This window comes from Notamacropus eugenii, chromosome 4 (assembly GCF_028372415.1).
Source record: "Notamacropus eugenii isolate mMacEug1 chromosome 4, mMacEug1.pri_v2, whole genome shotgun sequence".
In the NCBI taxonomy this organism is placed as follows: Eukaryota; Metazoa; Chordata; class Mammalia; order Diprotodontia; family Macropodidae; genus Notamacropus; species Notamacropus eugenii.
The window spans coordinates 74192907-74208719 of record NC_092875.1 but is presented as its reverse complement, the minus strand read 5'-3'; the positions used below and the strand labels follow the sequence as shown (position 1 = coordinate 74208719).

The window sequence follows — 15813 nt, the reverse complement described above, 5'->3', positions numbered from 1 at the left end:
TGGAAGCAGAGGAGGAAGAAGTTGGGTTTACTTATTAACCTAGTTCTCTTTTTTTGTTTAATCCAAATGATTCTGTTTGGGGGAAAAAAGGGTAATTTCACACATAGATGAATCCAGTTATTTATTTTCCTCCACAGGTTATTTCTATTAGATTACCTATTTAGATTACTTTTGAAATGTTCCATAATTAGTGATGTGGATCAGTTGTGAGTTATTTTTAAGCCCTTTTATGAATATTTTATGTTGCTAATTTAATCCCACAGGATCAGATGAGGCTTTTCATGGCAGTAGGTTCTGTGTGCAGTCCTGTTTTACCAGATAAATTTAGGAAGTAAAGAACAACACTCTAAGCAGGACTTAGTATCTGCACCACTTATTTGGCAGTTACACTACCTTGTATTATCTCAAAACCACGTACTGCAAGGATCTATTGAAGGAATTAGGGATGTTTGAGAGCCCTCTTCTAGTATCTGAAGGGCTGTTGTGGAATAGAAGGCTATGACTTGTTCTCTTGGCCTCAGAGGGCAGAATTAGGAGCAGTGGAAGGAAGGTATATTTCAAATAAATTTAAGGAAGAACTTCCTAACAATGAGAATTCTACAAAAGTGAAAAGGAGATAATGAGTGCTACTCCATTCATCTCCGCTTTTACTAAAGGTATGCCAGCGGAAATTGCATGACCACTTATTAGGAATTTTGTTGATGAGTACCTTGGGGGTACTTTTCCAAATTTTGAAATTCTTGGATTTAATGATATTTGAAAACAAGTCTAAGTTCTGTCAATAAATTATGCCTAAATCCCTGTAAAATTAGTCTGGGGAGAAGTTCCATGGAACTGTTACCCCCTACTACTGGTGTCAGTTTAAAGCTTTTCCTTTGAAATCCAGATGCCCCAGTTCAAAGAATGATAAAGGGACAGGAAGAGGGCTTATAGATTCTCAGGCTAAATCCCTTCTCCAAGATGCTTTGGTTATATTGGTTTGCTGAGCTTAAGTCCATTTTCCTAACCTCAACATCCCTCTCCATACCCTCAATACATATGTATTTTCATTTCAGTTAGACTGTTATCCATCAACAGTCACTCTAAAACCAGGAATGAGGTGAGGGAACACCTGTATTTTTGTTTTTGAGTACCACAGACTGAAAAAAATAGGATCATGGCATTTAGAGCTGGAAAAGACTTTAGATATCATTTTGTCCACCTGAGTCCTAGAAAGGGGAAGTACCTTGTTCAAGGATCCATGTAGGTAGTAGCAGAGTTGAGAACTGAAACCAGGTTCTCGTGACTCCAAATCCAGTGCTTGACCCACCATGCCACAGCTACCTTAGTTATACGAAGCTGTCAAATAGCTGTCAGGTATGGGGGGTTCATTGGAAATTTTGAAAACCAAGCTCCAAACTTCCTGGATCCTCCCTGAGAGCCTCTAGCAGAGTCAAATTGGCAGCAGATCCAAGCTGCTTTATTTTCTCTGCTATTGATTTGGAAGGCCTCATTTGTTAAGCAGGTTCTCAGACCTGTTCTGTGCTTGCTTTTCGGCACCTCTGCTTGGAGCAGTCTTCCCAGTAATTGGCAAAAGTTATCAAAGGTTTAGATATCCTGCCTGGCACTGTGACAACTGCTCCCCCGTGTTGCAGCTTTCGCATTGAAGGAAAATTGTCTTTTTTGCTCCCAGTCCTCTGCAGAGCAAAAAGGCTTGTCGGATTCGGGAGAGGAGCCTCTGGGGGAGGCTGAGTCCCCTCACCATGGTATGGGTCACACAGAATCAGCTGGTGAGCATGCCTTAGAGCTTCCCACTCCCGCTAGTGCCTCAGCCAGCGCTTCTCCGCCTCCCGCTTCTGAAGCCCGGCCTACTTCTATTCAACAAGAACTGGCAGGGGTAAGTTCAAATCTACCCAGTACTCCTACTGCTCAGGGTATCCCAAACAAGAGTATCCCAGGCCCCTTTCCTTTGTTCTCCTAGATTCAAGCCCCGATAATAACCAATAGTTGATGCTAGTTAGAGGAAAGCAACAGAAGATTATTCAGCTCCTTCTAGTTTACTTTATTTAAATAAAAAGTCAGCAGAGATTAATTTTCCTTTAAATTCAGACTTTTCTAATGGAGTATGCCCATAGAAATTTGTTTTCCCCTGGAAAAAAAATGAATGGTGGAGGAAGTAGGTAGCAAAATCAAATCTTCTCCAAACCAAGACACTTTTCTTTACCGTTTGTCTCTTTTGTTCCTGAATTTGGGCATTATTCTTGAATGCCTCATACATCCAAAAAGCAGGTGTTCCTTGGAGATAGAAGAGGAATTTTCTAACTCAGTTTGAGCAAGGTTGATTGCAAGAGAGATTGTTTTCAGAGTAGAACTTAGGTAGACTACTGTCTTTCAGTCAGATCGGAAAGAGGAAAAGAGTCCTCTGAATATAGATGAATTTATGATTTGTATTAAGACTTTTTAGGCTTAAGAGAGCCAATTAAAAAAGCAAAACACAAAACATTATAGTTTGTAGTTTTGTGGGCACAGTTCTACATAGGGAAAAGCAAATTGTTTCATTATCTCAAAGAACAAGTTTCTACAGAAAAAAACTATACTTTCATCTTCTAGTTCCTATGATTCAAAGGAAAAAGTTGTTTTGGTTTGTTTTTAAGAGACTTGAGGATCTCAAATGAAGTCCTGAACTCAAAAACCAGCATTCCTGAAAGGATCATAGATTTGGAAGCGAAAGGAACCTCAGAAGTACAAAATACAAATTCTTACTCCACATCTTTCTTGCCTTAAGCTATCTCTTGTGTATTTTATTCAGTACAAAAGACTGTTTTCTAAAGAGATTGTTAAATCTACTATAATTGTCAAATACTTGGAATTTCAGGCAGAAGAGATGGTCATGTTTACATAAGAGCAGCATTTTGAAAGAAGTAGTTAAGTGCTGAAGAAATTCATCATCATCATATGACAAGGCCTGTAACAAAAGCCAGTTTTCTAGGAATATGAGGTTTTTGGTCAGTGAAATGAATTTATGCTAACTTAAACATCCAAGTATCATTGGACAGCAAGCCTTCTCACTGGACTGGTGTGCTAGTATGGGGTATATGTGAACTTGCATGAACAGAAGGGAATGAATAGTTTCTTGCCAGGAAATTTCCAAATAGTTAACCTAGGTTTCATATTATTCATTATTCCATCTTTGGCTTTAGTGTATACAGAAAGATAAATTACAGGTTATCTAGCATCATCTTGTTCTCCCAAGAACAGATAATATTTATCCAACAGATGCATCCATCCAACAGGATCTTGATACACTTCACTAGCATCCTGATTCTCAAGAAGAATAGGAAGACTCAAGATCTAAATAATTTAAACAGAATTTTGAAATTAAAGTTAAAAAAATTTTAATTTTTGGAAATTTTGCTACTTCAGCTAATCTTCAAAATGTTTTGGACAGTTTTTATATTTCAGTGCTTATTTCTTCCAGTTGAACACTCCCACCAAAGAGAACTTTATATAAAGTACTTGGCACTTTCCTCAAAATCTTATGTATGAGAATACAGATTAAACCTGAAACTCATGAACCTGTGATTAGAGATTCTAATTCTTAGAAATTCAGTCAGCTATTATATTGACAAGCAAAGGGTCAGACTTCATTACAAGCATTCTGAGACAGAATCCTAAAATGCATTAACAAGTTTTTCCCATTTTCCCATTTTATGGGAAGCTGCTTATTGAGGGTCATTTCTGAGGTGCTCTCCTAGTCAGGGAAAAAAAAATGGCCCTTTTTTTCCTGTAATGGAACTGCAGAGTCAGCAGTTAACTTGCGGCACCGGTTCAGGTTAGCTCACTCCCCTCTCTGCACATGAAAGAAAAACTAAACTTAAATTCCAGATGAGGTAGGAGATCATGTTAAATAGACTAGAATTCCAAGGCACATGTAAAGACCATTTACTATGATCTTATGGCCACTACCTACAAAGATCCAGATCATATTTTTCCATACTTGATCCATGTTATTGGCATTACAGATACTTTAAAGTATCCATAGATTAGGTATTTATCCTTCTAAATAAATTAGTCCTCAGTTCTTTAGAATAGATTTCAGAAAATAACCTACTTGTCTTGACATCATCTGTCATGCTTTGTTCTGCTCTCCTTTATTTCCTAACACTGGGAATACTTAAAAACCAGGGAAACTAGAATTTTTATTATATATTGCTATATATAAAAGATTATTATTGTTCATATGAATCAGAACATTAGTCAATGAGAGTCTAATACTAAGAAAAGTTCTTTCCAACTCCTTGTTGTCAAAAGGTAGAAGATTTGTCATATTGGTCATAAGAAACAAGACATTTTTTAACATTCATTATATTGCTAGATTGAGGCAGTCTACCAGAACTGAATCTAGAAAGCACAGTTAAGATTCTTGAAATATTTTAGATGGATAATCTTGATAGACGGACCACCTTTTACTTTCTGATTCCTGTAACAGAAGTTGAAAAGCAAGTATTTCCTTCACTCTCAAACAGTGGCTTTTATGGGATTTTACCTTATTAAATGATCCTAATTCAAACTTTTAACTTTTAGCTTAGCAATTATATGCTTTTGTCTTGGTAAGAATTTCTGAACCAGATTCTTCATTCCAAGAAACAGAAATATCTGTTTATCTGCTATTTTATAAAAGGGCTGGCTAGTCATTCAATAGAAAATGATTGTCACAATAAATGGTGTGTGAGCAGAGTAAAAACGCAGGATACCTGTAATTCATTTTAGATAACAGATCTTCTGACTGTGGTCACAAGGTCACTGAATGTTAAATCTGAAAGAGACCTTAGAGATCACACATACCAGGGAGTTTTAAGCTTCATGTGTGTATGTCCTGGACTCCTCTAGCAATCCAGTGAGGCCAGTAAACCCTTTCATAGAATAATATTTTTAAGTACTTGAAGGAAATGTTCAATTTCAGTTATAGGTTAGTGAAAATAAGGATGTACCTTTTTTCCCTAAGTTCATGGATCTGCTGAAATCTATCCCAGGTTAAGAACACCTGATCCTAACTAATCCCTTCATTTTACAAAGGAGGAAACCGAGGCCCAGAGAGGACAGGTGACTTGTCCAAGGTCATACAGCTAGTAAGTGGCAGAATCAGAATGTGAGCCAAGGTCTTTGGAGCCCAAACCCAGAATTCTTTGAATGTTTGGGGGGTGGGGGTGGCAGTGAAGATGTATTTACAAACAAACTATCTACTTCTTTTCCAGGATCTTCTGAAAGGGTGTGATTTAAAGTAGTTGCCCTTTTCTTTCTTCTCTTGGGAAGTTGGGTGGAAAGTTATATTTCTCTTAATTATACTTCATCTTTATTTCCATAGCATTTAACTACTGGGTACTCTATTTCTATTTCACCTGAAACCTTGAGAGAGATTGAGAAATAGAGGGCTGGCCCAGTTCTATTCCTACTCCTCCTGCAGCTCTAGATATTATGAGCCACTAAGGCAGAGGAGTAGCATTTTGTTTTGAAAGTTTGACTTTCTATTGGCCAGTGCCTTTCTATCCTAAGCCTAAGCCAAATAGAAGGCATCATGAGCTGTGGGGCGGGTGGGGGGAGGAGGATTTTTTTTTCTTTTAATAAAACTACTATTATTTATGCCATTTCATCCTTTATACAAAGGACAGAAGCCTTCCAAGTCTACAGTCTCATGCTGGATTAGAGGTTACATCTGAGTCATATTCGGCTACAGAGACTAATCCACCTCAGAGAATCTGGCCTCATTCAGCCAGGGCTACGACTGGTTCCTGGGCAGAGAAAGCTCTGACTCCAACAGAAGAAACTTGTAAGGTGGCTACCTTTGAATATTTTCCCTAAGTGTACAGGACTGATAAAAAACTTTTAGCAGTAGTGAAAGGGCATTCCATAGTGCCATCTTAAAGCAAATGATTATTTCTCAGAGACTTTTTCTCCTTAACACAGTGATTTTATACTGTAACCACTGTATTTTCCAATTGTTATGTTTTAATGATTTGCCTGAGAAATGGCACTTCAAAACTTTGAACTAATTAGGAATTTCATTCTGTGTCATCTTTCAGGAAAGTGTTAGGAGGATGATTATATGGGTCATTTTTTTTTTTTTAAATAAAGTATTCTTTACATATAAGTTAACTACTTTTTAGTTTCTTTGTTAAGAGTAAGGTAGAGCTGAATGAATTCCTTTGGGATTTTCGTCTGATTCAGGAGGGAAAGGAAACTAATGATGACACTGGTAGATTATAGTTTAATGGGGATAAAAAGAAATTAATAGATAGAATATATTGCAAGTTATTTTCATGGAGGTTAATTCACACACATCAAAATTACATGGTCCCTCTTCTCCTTCCCTTCCTAAAATTTTGCTTTCAAGAATATACTAAGACAATTACCTACAGTACTTAAATTTTTTAAAAAATCTTTTATTAATAGTATCATAATTTATTCATGCCAAGAAGAAATTTGAAATGGGGAAAAGTCTTGCTTCCTTTCCAAGCATTGTCCTTTGAGTCTGAAGACCTGGGATTAGATTCTGGGTCTATCACTTCCAAGCTGTGTGACTTTGGGCAAGTCACTTCCCTTTTGAACCTTAGTTTTCTCTTTTGTAAAATGGGGATAATAATACCTGTCCTGCTTCCAGCCTCACAAAGTGATTGTGGTATTCAGATGTGGTGATGTATGAGAAAGTTCTTTGAAAATAACAAAGCACTTTGTAAATATAGGGTATGATATTATTAAATCTTCCTTTGGGGCAAGTAAACTTAATAGTAATTTTAGACAGAGGGTAGGCATTAAGTGACGCTACCTATCCTCAACATTTATTATGGGAGCATAGACTCATAGATATGGAATTGGAAAAGGTAGTAAAAATCTGAATAAAAAGTAGGAAGAAATTGAATACAGAGGGACAGGTTGAAGAAATTGAATTTCTTTTGGTTGTTCATATTATCTGCCCCACTGCCCTTCTTCATTATAATGAAGAGTTGATAGATTTAATTTCCTCTTGCTTTCACTGAATCATTTTAGACAATGTTCTGATGTTTTAGCGTGTATGATGGAGGTTTTCACCATTCACTAATTTTCTCATTAATATTTATTATAGAAGCTCTGTTTTTCTTCCCATTCACTGTCAACTCAGCCTTCTCCAGGTACCAGTTTTTCAGTTAATAATTCAGCAAACATTTATTAAGCATCTACTATGTGCAAGGTACTGTGCTAGAAGTTAGGGTTACAAAAATTAAATAGTTTCTTCTTTTAAGGAGCCTGTATGTTACTGAACCAATAGCCTCCCTTCATTCCACTGGTTTGGTTCTGCTTTAGTGATGGAAATAGTTATTTGTAGATTTCAGTTGACTTTAACTTTCATTCCTACTTCACTGAAGGAAGAGCTCAGATATTTTCAGAAGCACAGAGATGTAGTAGCATTTTTGTTCTAGATCAAAAACTATCTAAATTGCCTTTAATTTCAGAGCTACCTCGTTGCAATCCAGGCTTATAAAATGATCGATGTCAGCATTTGCTTTGCTTCAAGTATTTGACAAGTCTGTACTAAATACTTCCTATGAGATCTTGTGGAGGGGATATGAAAGGAGTCTTAGACATTGTTCCTTTATATCAAGGAAGTACTTATCTATTTGGGAAGACTAAGCAGACACACATGAGATAATTAGTGAACTGATAAAGACAGTATATTTCAGTACTTTAAAAGATTTGTATTTTTATCAACATATGTAATACCTCCACTGGTGCAGATTACATGTTTTTGTGCCATAGTTTTGTTAATTGCTGTAGTCAAAAACATTTGTCACTGGAAGTTAGAGTTTCTTGTGATTAACTTTTCCAAACTTAGCTGGGCTAGGCTGGGACAGTACTATCACCAGGGTACCTTTTTCAACTTGCTGTAGGATCTGCTGAAGTGTAGGCTTCAATGGAATGCCTTGAAGAACTCACATCATCTCTTCACAGGGGTATGCTGGTAAATGTTGAACAGCTAGCTCACTCTCCACTCCACAGGCCATGTGCATACTTAAATTATTAACATTTTTCCCTTTATTTTATTAAGTCCAAATAATCAACAAAATGTCAAGCTCACACTAACAGTTTAACACTTGAATGCTAGCTGGTTCTAACACACTCTTTCCTCCATGCTATCCTAGGGTATCAAGGGATACTTTAGTGATAGAAAGATTGTATGTAACTATTAGATTGTGTGAGAATATAAGATAAAGGAGAGATCACCAACAACTATCAGCAAAGATTTTCTGAAAGGAGTATACCTTCTCTGGGCCTTAAAGGACAAATAGAATTTAGAAATGGTAATTTTTCTTTGATATGGGGAGGTTTTGTAGAATTGAGAATTAAGGCGATTCCAGCAATGCTTAAGTAAGATGATTGGTATAGTATGGGTGGGTAGAGAGAAACTAGAGTCCGGGGGTAGTTGAGGTAGAAAGATGTTAACTTCTTATTCCAGGCATAAGGCCCGGTGAATTTGGACTAGGTATAGTTAGGGGAAAGATATTTTGAATGAAGAATGTAGTCAACAAGGCTTAATTGGTTAGAGGTGATGAAGAAGAAGGGTGTGTAAACTGATTTCTCTCCTGTTTGGTTGGAGAGAATAATGGTGCTGTTTATGAGAGACTGGGATTTAAGAGGGAAATGTGGGAAATAAGATGACGGGTTTGGAACACATTGGATTTTTAAGGTGATGGACAGGATAACCAAAAAGAAACTCCATAGGCCAAGATACATGACTAGAATTGAGTTGAGAAAACTGAAGATAAAAATTTGGATAAAGATAAAGATTTAGAATCATAGAACTGATAGTTGGAGTCATGAAAATAGATGAACTCTCCTATTCAGTTTAGAGAACAAAGGACTGAAGAATGAAACTTGGAGAATCACTACATTTAAGGGATGGCAGGAGCCATCCAAAAAGTATGAAGAATCAGCATGTTGCATCATAAAGTAGCAGAACAGAGACTTTGAAAAGCTGAGAGAGAGACTTTAGCCTTTCAATTTACAGATGAGGAAGCCGAAACCTCAAAAAGTGAAGTGATTTCTCTGAGTCACATGCTGAATTACAGAAGCAAGACTCAAACCCAGACCTTTGATTCCATTAGAGTGAGAGAAGTAAATGAAAAGGGGCATTGTTTTTTTGTTTTGGTTTTTTTTTTTTTGCAATAAAGAAGTCATTAATTACCTTTAAGAGAGAAGTTTTACAAGACATGTCTGACAGAGAAGTGAAATTAGAGGAGGTGAAGGAGTGAAAAAATGGAGATATTGCAGGTGGCTCATTAGAATTATGTGACAGTGAAAGGAAGCAGGAAAATAGGAAAGTGGCTAGAATGAGTGCTTTTTCCAAATCAGAAGAGAGAACTGTACTTGCACCTTTGAAGCCAAAAGGAAATTCTGAAGCTTCTAGAGAGAAAAATGTTAGGTGTGGTAAAGATGTTCCCTGCCGATCAAGAAGGGATGGGAGAGAGAGCATCTTCTTGTTCCTTGATATTCACTTCTCCCTTGCCTTATGCCACATGTCATTTAACGTTTATGTAGTTTTGTTATTTCTCTGACTAATCCTTCTCAGTCTGCATCACTACCTTCTCAATTTTGCTCTCGTTAAATGTGATTGCCTCTCATGACTCAGTCCTTGGCCCATATATACACTGACTCAGTCAGAGATTCATTGTCTTCATTTTGGTTATCACCTCACACAATCTAATCATTGGAAGTGACCTCTGTGACCAGTTCATTTCAGCCCATATATGAATCCTCTTACACCATACCTGGCAAGTGGTCATCCAGCTTTTTGCTTGGAAGATATCCTGTGAGTGGAAAGCCAAAACCTGAAGGAACACTTGAAACAGTGTTCATTGTTAAGTTTATCCCTGTATCAAGTCCAAGTTTGATTCTTTTCAACTTCTACCCAGTGCTTCTTTTTTTGCATTCAAAGAGCAAATAGAATAAGTCTCTAATCTCTTCTACATGAGCGCCCTTTAAATACTTAAATATTTATCATGTTCCCTTTCCCACTTCTCATCCTTCTCCCTTCTCCCCAAGTCTTCTCTTATCCAGGCTGAACAGCTCCAGTTCCTTCAACTAATATTTATATGGTTTGAATTCAAGGCCCTTCATGGTTCCTATTGACCTCCTGTAGCCATTATGTCCTTCCAAAATGCATCCAGACCTGAATGCTCCAAGTGGGGTCTGACTAGGGCAGAACAAAATGAGGCTATTCCGTCCCTATTTTTGGATGTTCTAGATGTTGTGTTTCTCTCACTGCTGACCAAAGTTTGATTAGTTTTCTTAGATGCCATGTCACAAGTATACTCATCAAATTTGCAGTCCACTAAAACCGTCCCTATCTTTCTCAGATTACTTTTAAACAGGCCTCTCTTGTCTTGTGCTTGTGAAGTTGAATTTTTTTTTTTCATTTGTCTCTGTTATATCTCTGGCAGCTTAGCATAGTGGATAGAGAGCTAACCTTGGCATTAGGAATGCCATGAGCCAATCAGTTGCAACTGTTGATTTTATGGGAAGTAGAAGTTTCTTCACCAAGAGTTCCCATAATGATAAAAGCATAGATCCAGACCAGAATTAAAAAAATTGTCTTACGTGATTTGGTCCATTCTTACAATTTATCAAGATCTTTTTCAGTACTGACTTTGTTCTTGATCGTAGTTACCCTTTCCAGTTTTGTGTAATCTCCAGATTTGATCAGTATGCCATCTATACCTTTATCCAAGTCATTAATAAAAATGTCAGATAGCATCGGGCCAAGCACAGATCCCTGGGCCACTTCACTGAAGTTCTTCTGGGTTGAACCATAATGCTTCTTTAGGTCTGAACGTTCAGCAATTCTGAATCTTCTTAATTACAAAACCCAGGGATGGGCAAATTGTGGTAGAGGGCAGTAATGTTTGTTGTATTTAAAAATAAAAGAAAAATTCTTCATTCATGGGCTTACAGTTTGCTGACCTGATAACCCATATCTCCCCATCTTTTCCATAAAAACAATATGAGAGACTTTGAAAAATGTTTAACTAAAATAACTAATTAATAAACTAATGTTTAACTAAAATAAGTTACATCTGTAGCATTGCCCTGATCTTCAAATTTAATACCCTTATCAGAAAAAAAGAAAAGAAAATGAGGATAATCTGGCATGACTTTTTCTTAATGAATCTATGTTTGTCATTTCATCGTTGCTTCCTTTTCTGGATGTTCACAGAATATTCCTAAAAAATTTCTAGATGGTTGCAGTTGATGGGCCTGGAGTCAGGAAGATCTGAATTCCAAATCTACCACAGGTGCTTGCTAGCTCTCTGACCATGGACAAGTTATTTAATACTACTCAGCCTCAGTTTCCTCATATATAAAATGGGGGTACGCATAGCTCCTACCTCTCTGTCGTTACAAGGATAATGAGATAATTGTAAAGTGCTTTGTAAGCCATACTAGATAATATTAACATATTCTAGAGTTTTGCTTAGAAATTAATCCAAGCCCATAATCTATAATTTACAGATTCCACCCCACCCCCTTTCTCCCCCTCTTTTTTTAATAGAAAAATCAAGACAACATTTGTCCTCTAAATCCTTGTTACATCTTCAGTATTTTTTTACAATCTTAAAAAAGATCAGTGACAGTGGCTCAGCAATTACATTTGCCCTTACATTCATTTGGGCCTGGTGACTTGATCAGTGTGCTTGACAAAGGCAGCTCGAAGTCTCTTAATATCTCCCTACTAACCTTGAGCATGAATTCTGTTAGCTATTTTTGTTCTGTCCTTCCCAGTCTGAAGATCATTCTCCATGGCAGAGAAAACAGAAGTAAAATAGAAAATGAGACCTTCTGTCATTGGCTTTCATTATTTCAACCAGTCTGCATAATGGTCCTAGCCATTATTTGATTCCCCTTCTTTTAGACCTTTAAAAACAAATCTGGACTCTGCACTCATAAGTTCCATTGATTTCACAAACTTAGTTTGCCCAAAATGGAGTTCCTCTTCCCCAGCTAAATTTGGCCTTCCCTCAGTATGTCCAGTTTTGTTGGTGTCGTTGTCTTCCCCTTAATACGTTGATTGTCTGTTTCTGTTGGTAAATCTTACCAGGCTCTTAATCTTGAAGTCATCTTCAAGTCTCCTAGAAATAGTTCATTCCCTACTTTCAATCAGATGCAAAATTGTGTTCCACAGTCTGCAATATCTCTCTACAATATTCTCACTTCAGACCATTATCATCCCTCACCTGAATTATTAAAATAGTCATTGATGTTTTTGTCTATAGTGTTGACTTTTTCCTATACATTTTTATGCTGCAGCCTTAATAATCTTCCTGTTGTATTATTCCTTTATTCAAGCAGAAAGTAAGATTAGGTCAGTGTTCTCCATTGCCTGCTGAATAAAATGTGAGCATATTGTCTTGGCATTCATTTATCTTCCACAGTGTAATTCCAGTCTCCCTTTATAGCTTCAGTTTCTACTCTTTTATGTTCAGATCAAAATGCATTGCCATCTCCTTTCTTTGGAACTTTGTTCCTCCTTTGTTATTTTTTTGCATATTGAAATTGATCCCTTCTGTATCTCAGCTCAGATTCTATCTCCTCCATGAAACCTCTAGATAAAAATGATCTCTTCCTTTTCAGATTTCTGTTTTGTTATCTCTCTTTTACACTTAGTAGAAAAGTTTGTTTTGTATTATAATTGTAAACATGTCTCATTCTCTCTCCTCTATCTACACAGGGACAAATTTGTACTCTAATTTTTAATATATCTTTATGTTTCCTTAACCTTTCACATAGTAGGCATTTAACAAATGTTGAATTAATTCTTTTAACTGTACTAGCTTTAGAGAAGATGAAGTTATTTTTGGAGGTAACGGAATAAGAGAGAAGGGCAAAGATGATGGAGAAGTCATGTAGATTGCCTGAGTGTTCTTTGGAAAATAGAATGTAAGGTAATACCCTGACCAGAAGGGAATTGGGAAGGGGCTAGAATTGTGGGTTTGAGCAGAATGCCGCTTTGTTCACTGTTTTAGTGGTCTTTGAACATAGATTTGGTAAAAAGTCATTTACTCAAATGGGAAATTATACTAAATAGCAGTTGAAAGAACAATGTAGCTGAAGTACTACGCTTTTGCAAATAACAAGTGCACGGAACAAGTGTTATATTTGCTTCATAAGTCATCATATATATTTTAGTGGTTTTACAGGACTTCTCAGAGCTAGTTCCTCTTTGAGTGCTAGGCCTTGTAAATTAATTCTACAAAATAATTATTTATTTAATTGTAAATAAATTCTTGTTGACTCAATTGATAGTGTCTCCAAAGTCTGGGGTCTCTACTCAACACTGGATTTTATACACACCACTATCATCTCTTTCACCCATGTATTACCCATTCTTTTCTGTCCTTGCTTTCTTCCTGTGCCCTTTCCTTACCCTTTTAGCCAGTGATTCTAGCCCCTCCAAAATTGTGTCTATCATTTTTTTTTACTGTGAGATCAAAATTTTATAAAGGATTGTATTTTTTCAAGAATATTTAAATGTAGTTAATTTAAATTTGAATTTGAGACTCAGGAACTAGAGAATAATAAAATATTAGAACCTAGCTATCTAATAATACAGCTTCATCTTATAGATAAGGAAACTGATTTGCCAAAGGATGCAGAGCTCAGAGAACATAGATGAATGTCAGTCACTACATATTTGTTAGTTGCCCACTCTGTGCCAGGCACTGTGCTGAGCACTTGGAAATACAGAGAAAGACAAGACATACTCCACTATCAAGGAGCTCACAGGCTAATGGTGGAAACAATATGCAAGCAACTACGTACAGAGAAAACACAGACAGAATAAATTGGAGATATTCAATAGGAGGAGGACACTAGCACTAAGGGGGCATGAGGGAAGGGCTTCTTGCAAAAGGTAGGATTTTAAGCTGGGATGTGAAAGAAGCCAAGAGGCAGATGAGGAGGGAGAGAATTTCAGGCGTGGGAGAAAGCCAGAGAAAATGTCTTCAGTTTGAAGATGGAATCTCTTGTGTGAAAAACAACACAGAAGCCACTGTCACCAGATTGCACATTACATGGAATTAAGAATGGGGAGTGGTAGTCAAGTATGAGAAGACTGGACAAGGGAGTTGAATGTCAAACAGAGGATTTTATATTTGATCTTGAAGATAATAGAGAGCCACTGGAGTTCACTGAATGGGTGGAGGGGACATCAGACCTGAGCTTTTAAAGATCCCTTTTGCTACTGAATACTGTCATTTTTTCTGTTTCTTCAGAATAGACCAAAATACTACAAAATTTAATAAATACAAATGTAGGGACATGAGGAAAAAAAATCAACTTCTTAAGTATACTGGTGATTGGCCATGTGAAAATTATCTGGGAGTTTTGATGGGCTGCAAATTCAATGAGTTAACAGTGAAACACAGCCATCAAAGAAGCTTTAACTCTATATGAAGCTACATTGATAAAGACAGTGTCCAGAACAAGGTAGGTAGTATTTCCATTGTATTCTAACCTAGTCAGATATCTGGAGAGTAAGGGACTGAGCTAAGGATTGGATTGAAAAAGGAAAGAACCACCAAAAATCTTGGCCAGGACAATAGATTATATTACAAAGAATGCTAGAGTTTAGCCAAGAAGACCTGAGTTCAAATCCCACCTCTTCTGTTTCCTATCACCAGTCCCTTCACCTCCCTGGGCCTCAGTTTCCTCATCTATAAAATGAGAGGGTTGGCTTAAATGATGTTTTAAGAGCCTCTCAATGAGCTTTAATTTCTTTGTTCCTATAAAGTATTTTTGGTGCCACAATTTAGGAAGAACATTGACTCAGATGGTAAAGGTACTTGGGAGGGTCAGGGGACTAAAGATTTTTAACTTGGAAAAGAAAAAAATGATGAGCTTTCATGTACAAGGAAAGATTAAGATTTTATTCAGTAAGTCTCTTGGATTTCAGTTTAATGTAAAGAAACATTTCCTAGCAGGCCAGAGCTGCCCAAAGGTGGAACGGACTGCCTTGAGAGCAGATAATGACTTTAGCCTTCATTGGATGTCTTGATACAGAGACTGCTTATCCACTTCATTGATGTGTTACAGAGCACCTCTATGATCAGGGACATGTTGGGCTAGATGACATTTTGAGGAGCCCTCTAGCACTGAGATTGTGATTCTGTGAAGGTTAAAGTACACTACTTTGTATCCCTCAAGAAGAGGTAACCAGGGTTTCTCTTTGGCAAGTACTCTTCTATTGCTGGCAGTTATGGTATTAACCTGACAGCTTTTTTCATGTTCTACACTAATAGCCACAGTTGACCAATATTATATAGAAATCTGTTTGAAGTATATTTAATGGTAATTTTTTTCATATTGTTGCATAGCATGTCAGAGATGAGGAAAAAGAGGTGGGATGGTTATGTAGTATGAATGAGAGAGATAATGGGGTAGATAGCCTGCACTGACATCTATTGTATTTTAAAGGACTCAGGAAGGCTTCCTGCACATTAGAAAGGTCTTCTGTGGAGGCTATAAGGAGGGATATGGGCAAGAATTTCTCTCATAGGATGACAAAGCATGAATGAGTTTTAACTCTACCATTGGAGTGAGTCATGATGTCAGTGAGAACAAGAAGTTGTTGAAGTGGTGAAGAAAATTAAAAAGAGGACTAGCTCTCAGTGATTTATCTCATTGTGTTTTCAGTATTGTATATTCAGCATGCTAGAATATGTAGTTTTGCAGTTCTGTTGGATTAAGATATCTCACATTTTCTTTAGAGAACATGTGTTTCTTCAAAGTGAGCATTGAAGTCAAATG

At 36.9% G+C, this 15813-nt stretch overlaps 1 protein-coding gene across 20 annotated transcripts in view; it reads left to right on the top strand.

The window, feature by feature from the left end:
* RANBP3 (RAN binding protein 3) overlaps positions 1–15813 on the top strand; it is a 94160-nt gene that overhangs the window by 23490 nt on the left and 54857 nt on the right. For 9 of the 20 annotated variants that reach the window (XM_072601953.1, XM_072601948.1, XM_072601952.1 and 6 more), the window contains 2 exons: positions 1673–1876; positions 5644–5811. The exons of 7 other annotated variants lie outside the window; for them this stretch is intronic. In XM_072601953.1, the coding sequence (XP_072458054.1) occupies positions 1673–1876; positions 5644–5811 (372 nt within the window). The remainder of the gene's footprint in view (positions 1–1672; positions 1877–5643; positions 5812–15813) is intronic. 4 more of the 20 variants (XM_072601959.1, XM_072601958.1, XM_072601957.1 and 1 more) reach the window with 1 other exon arrangement.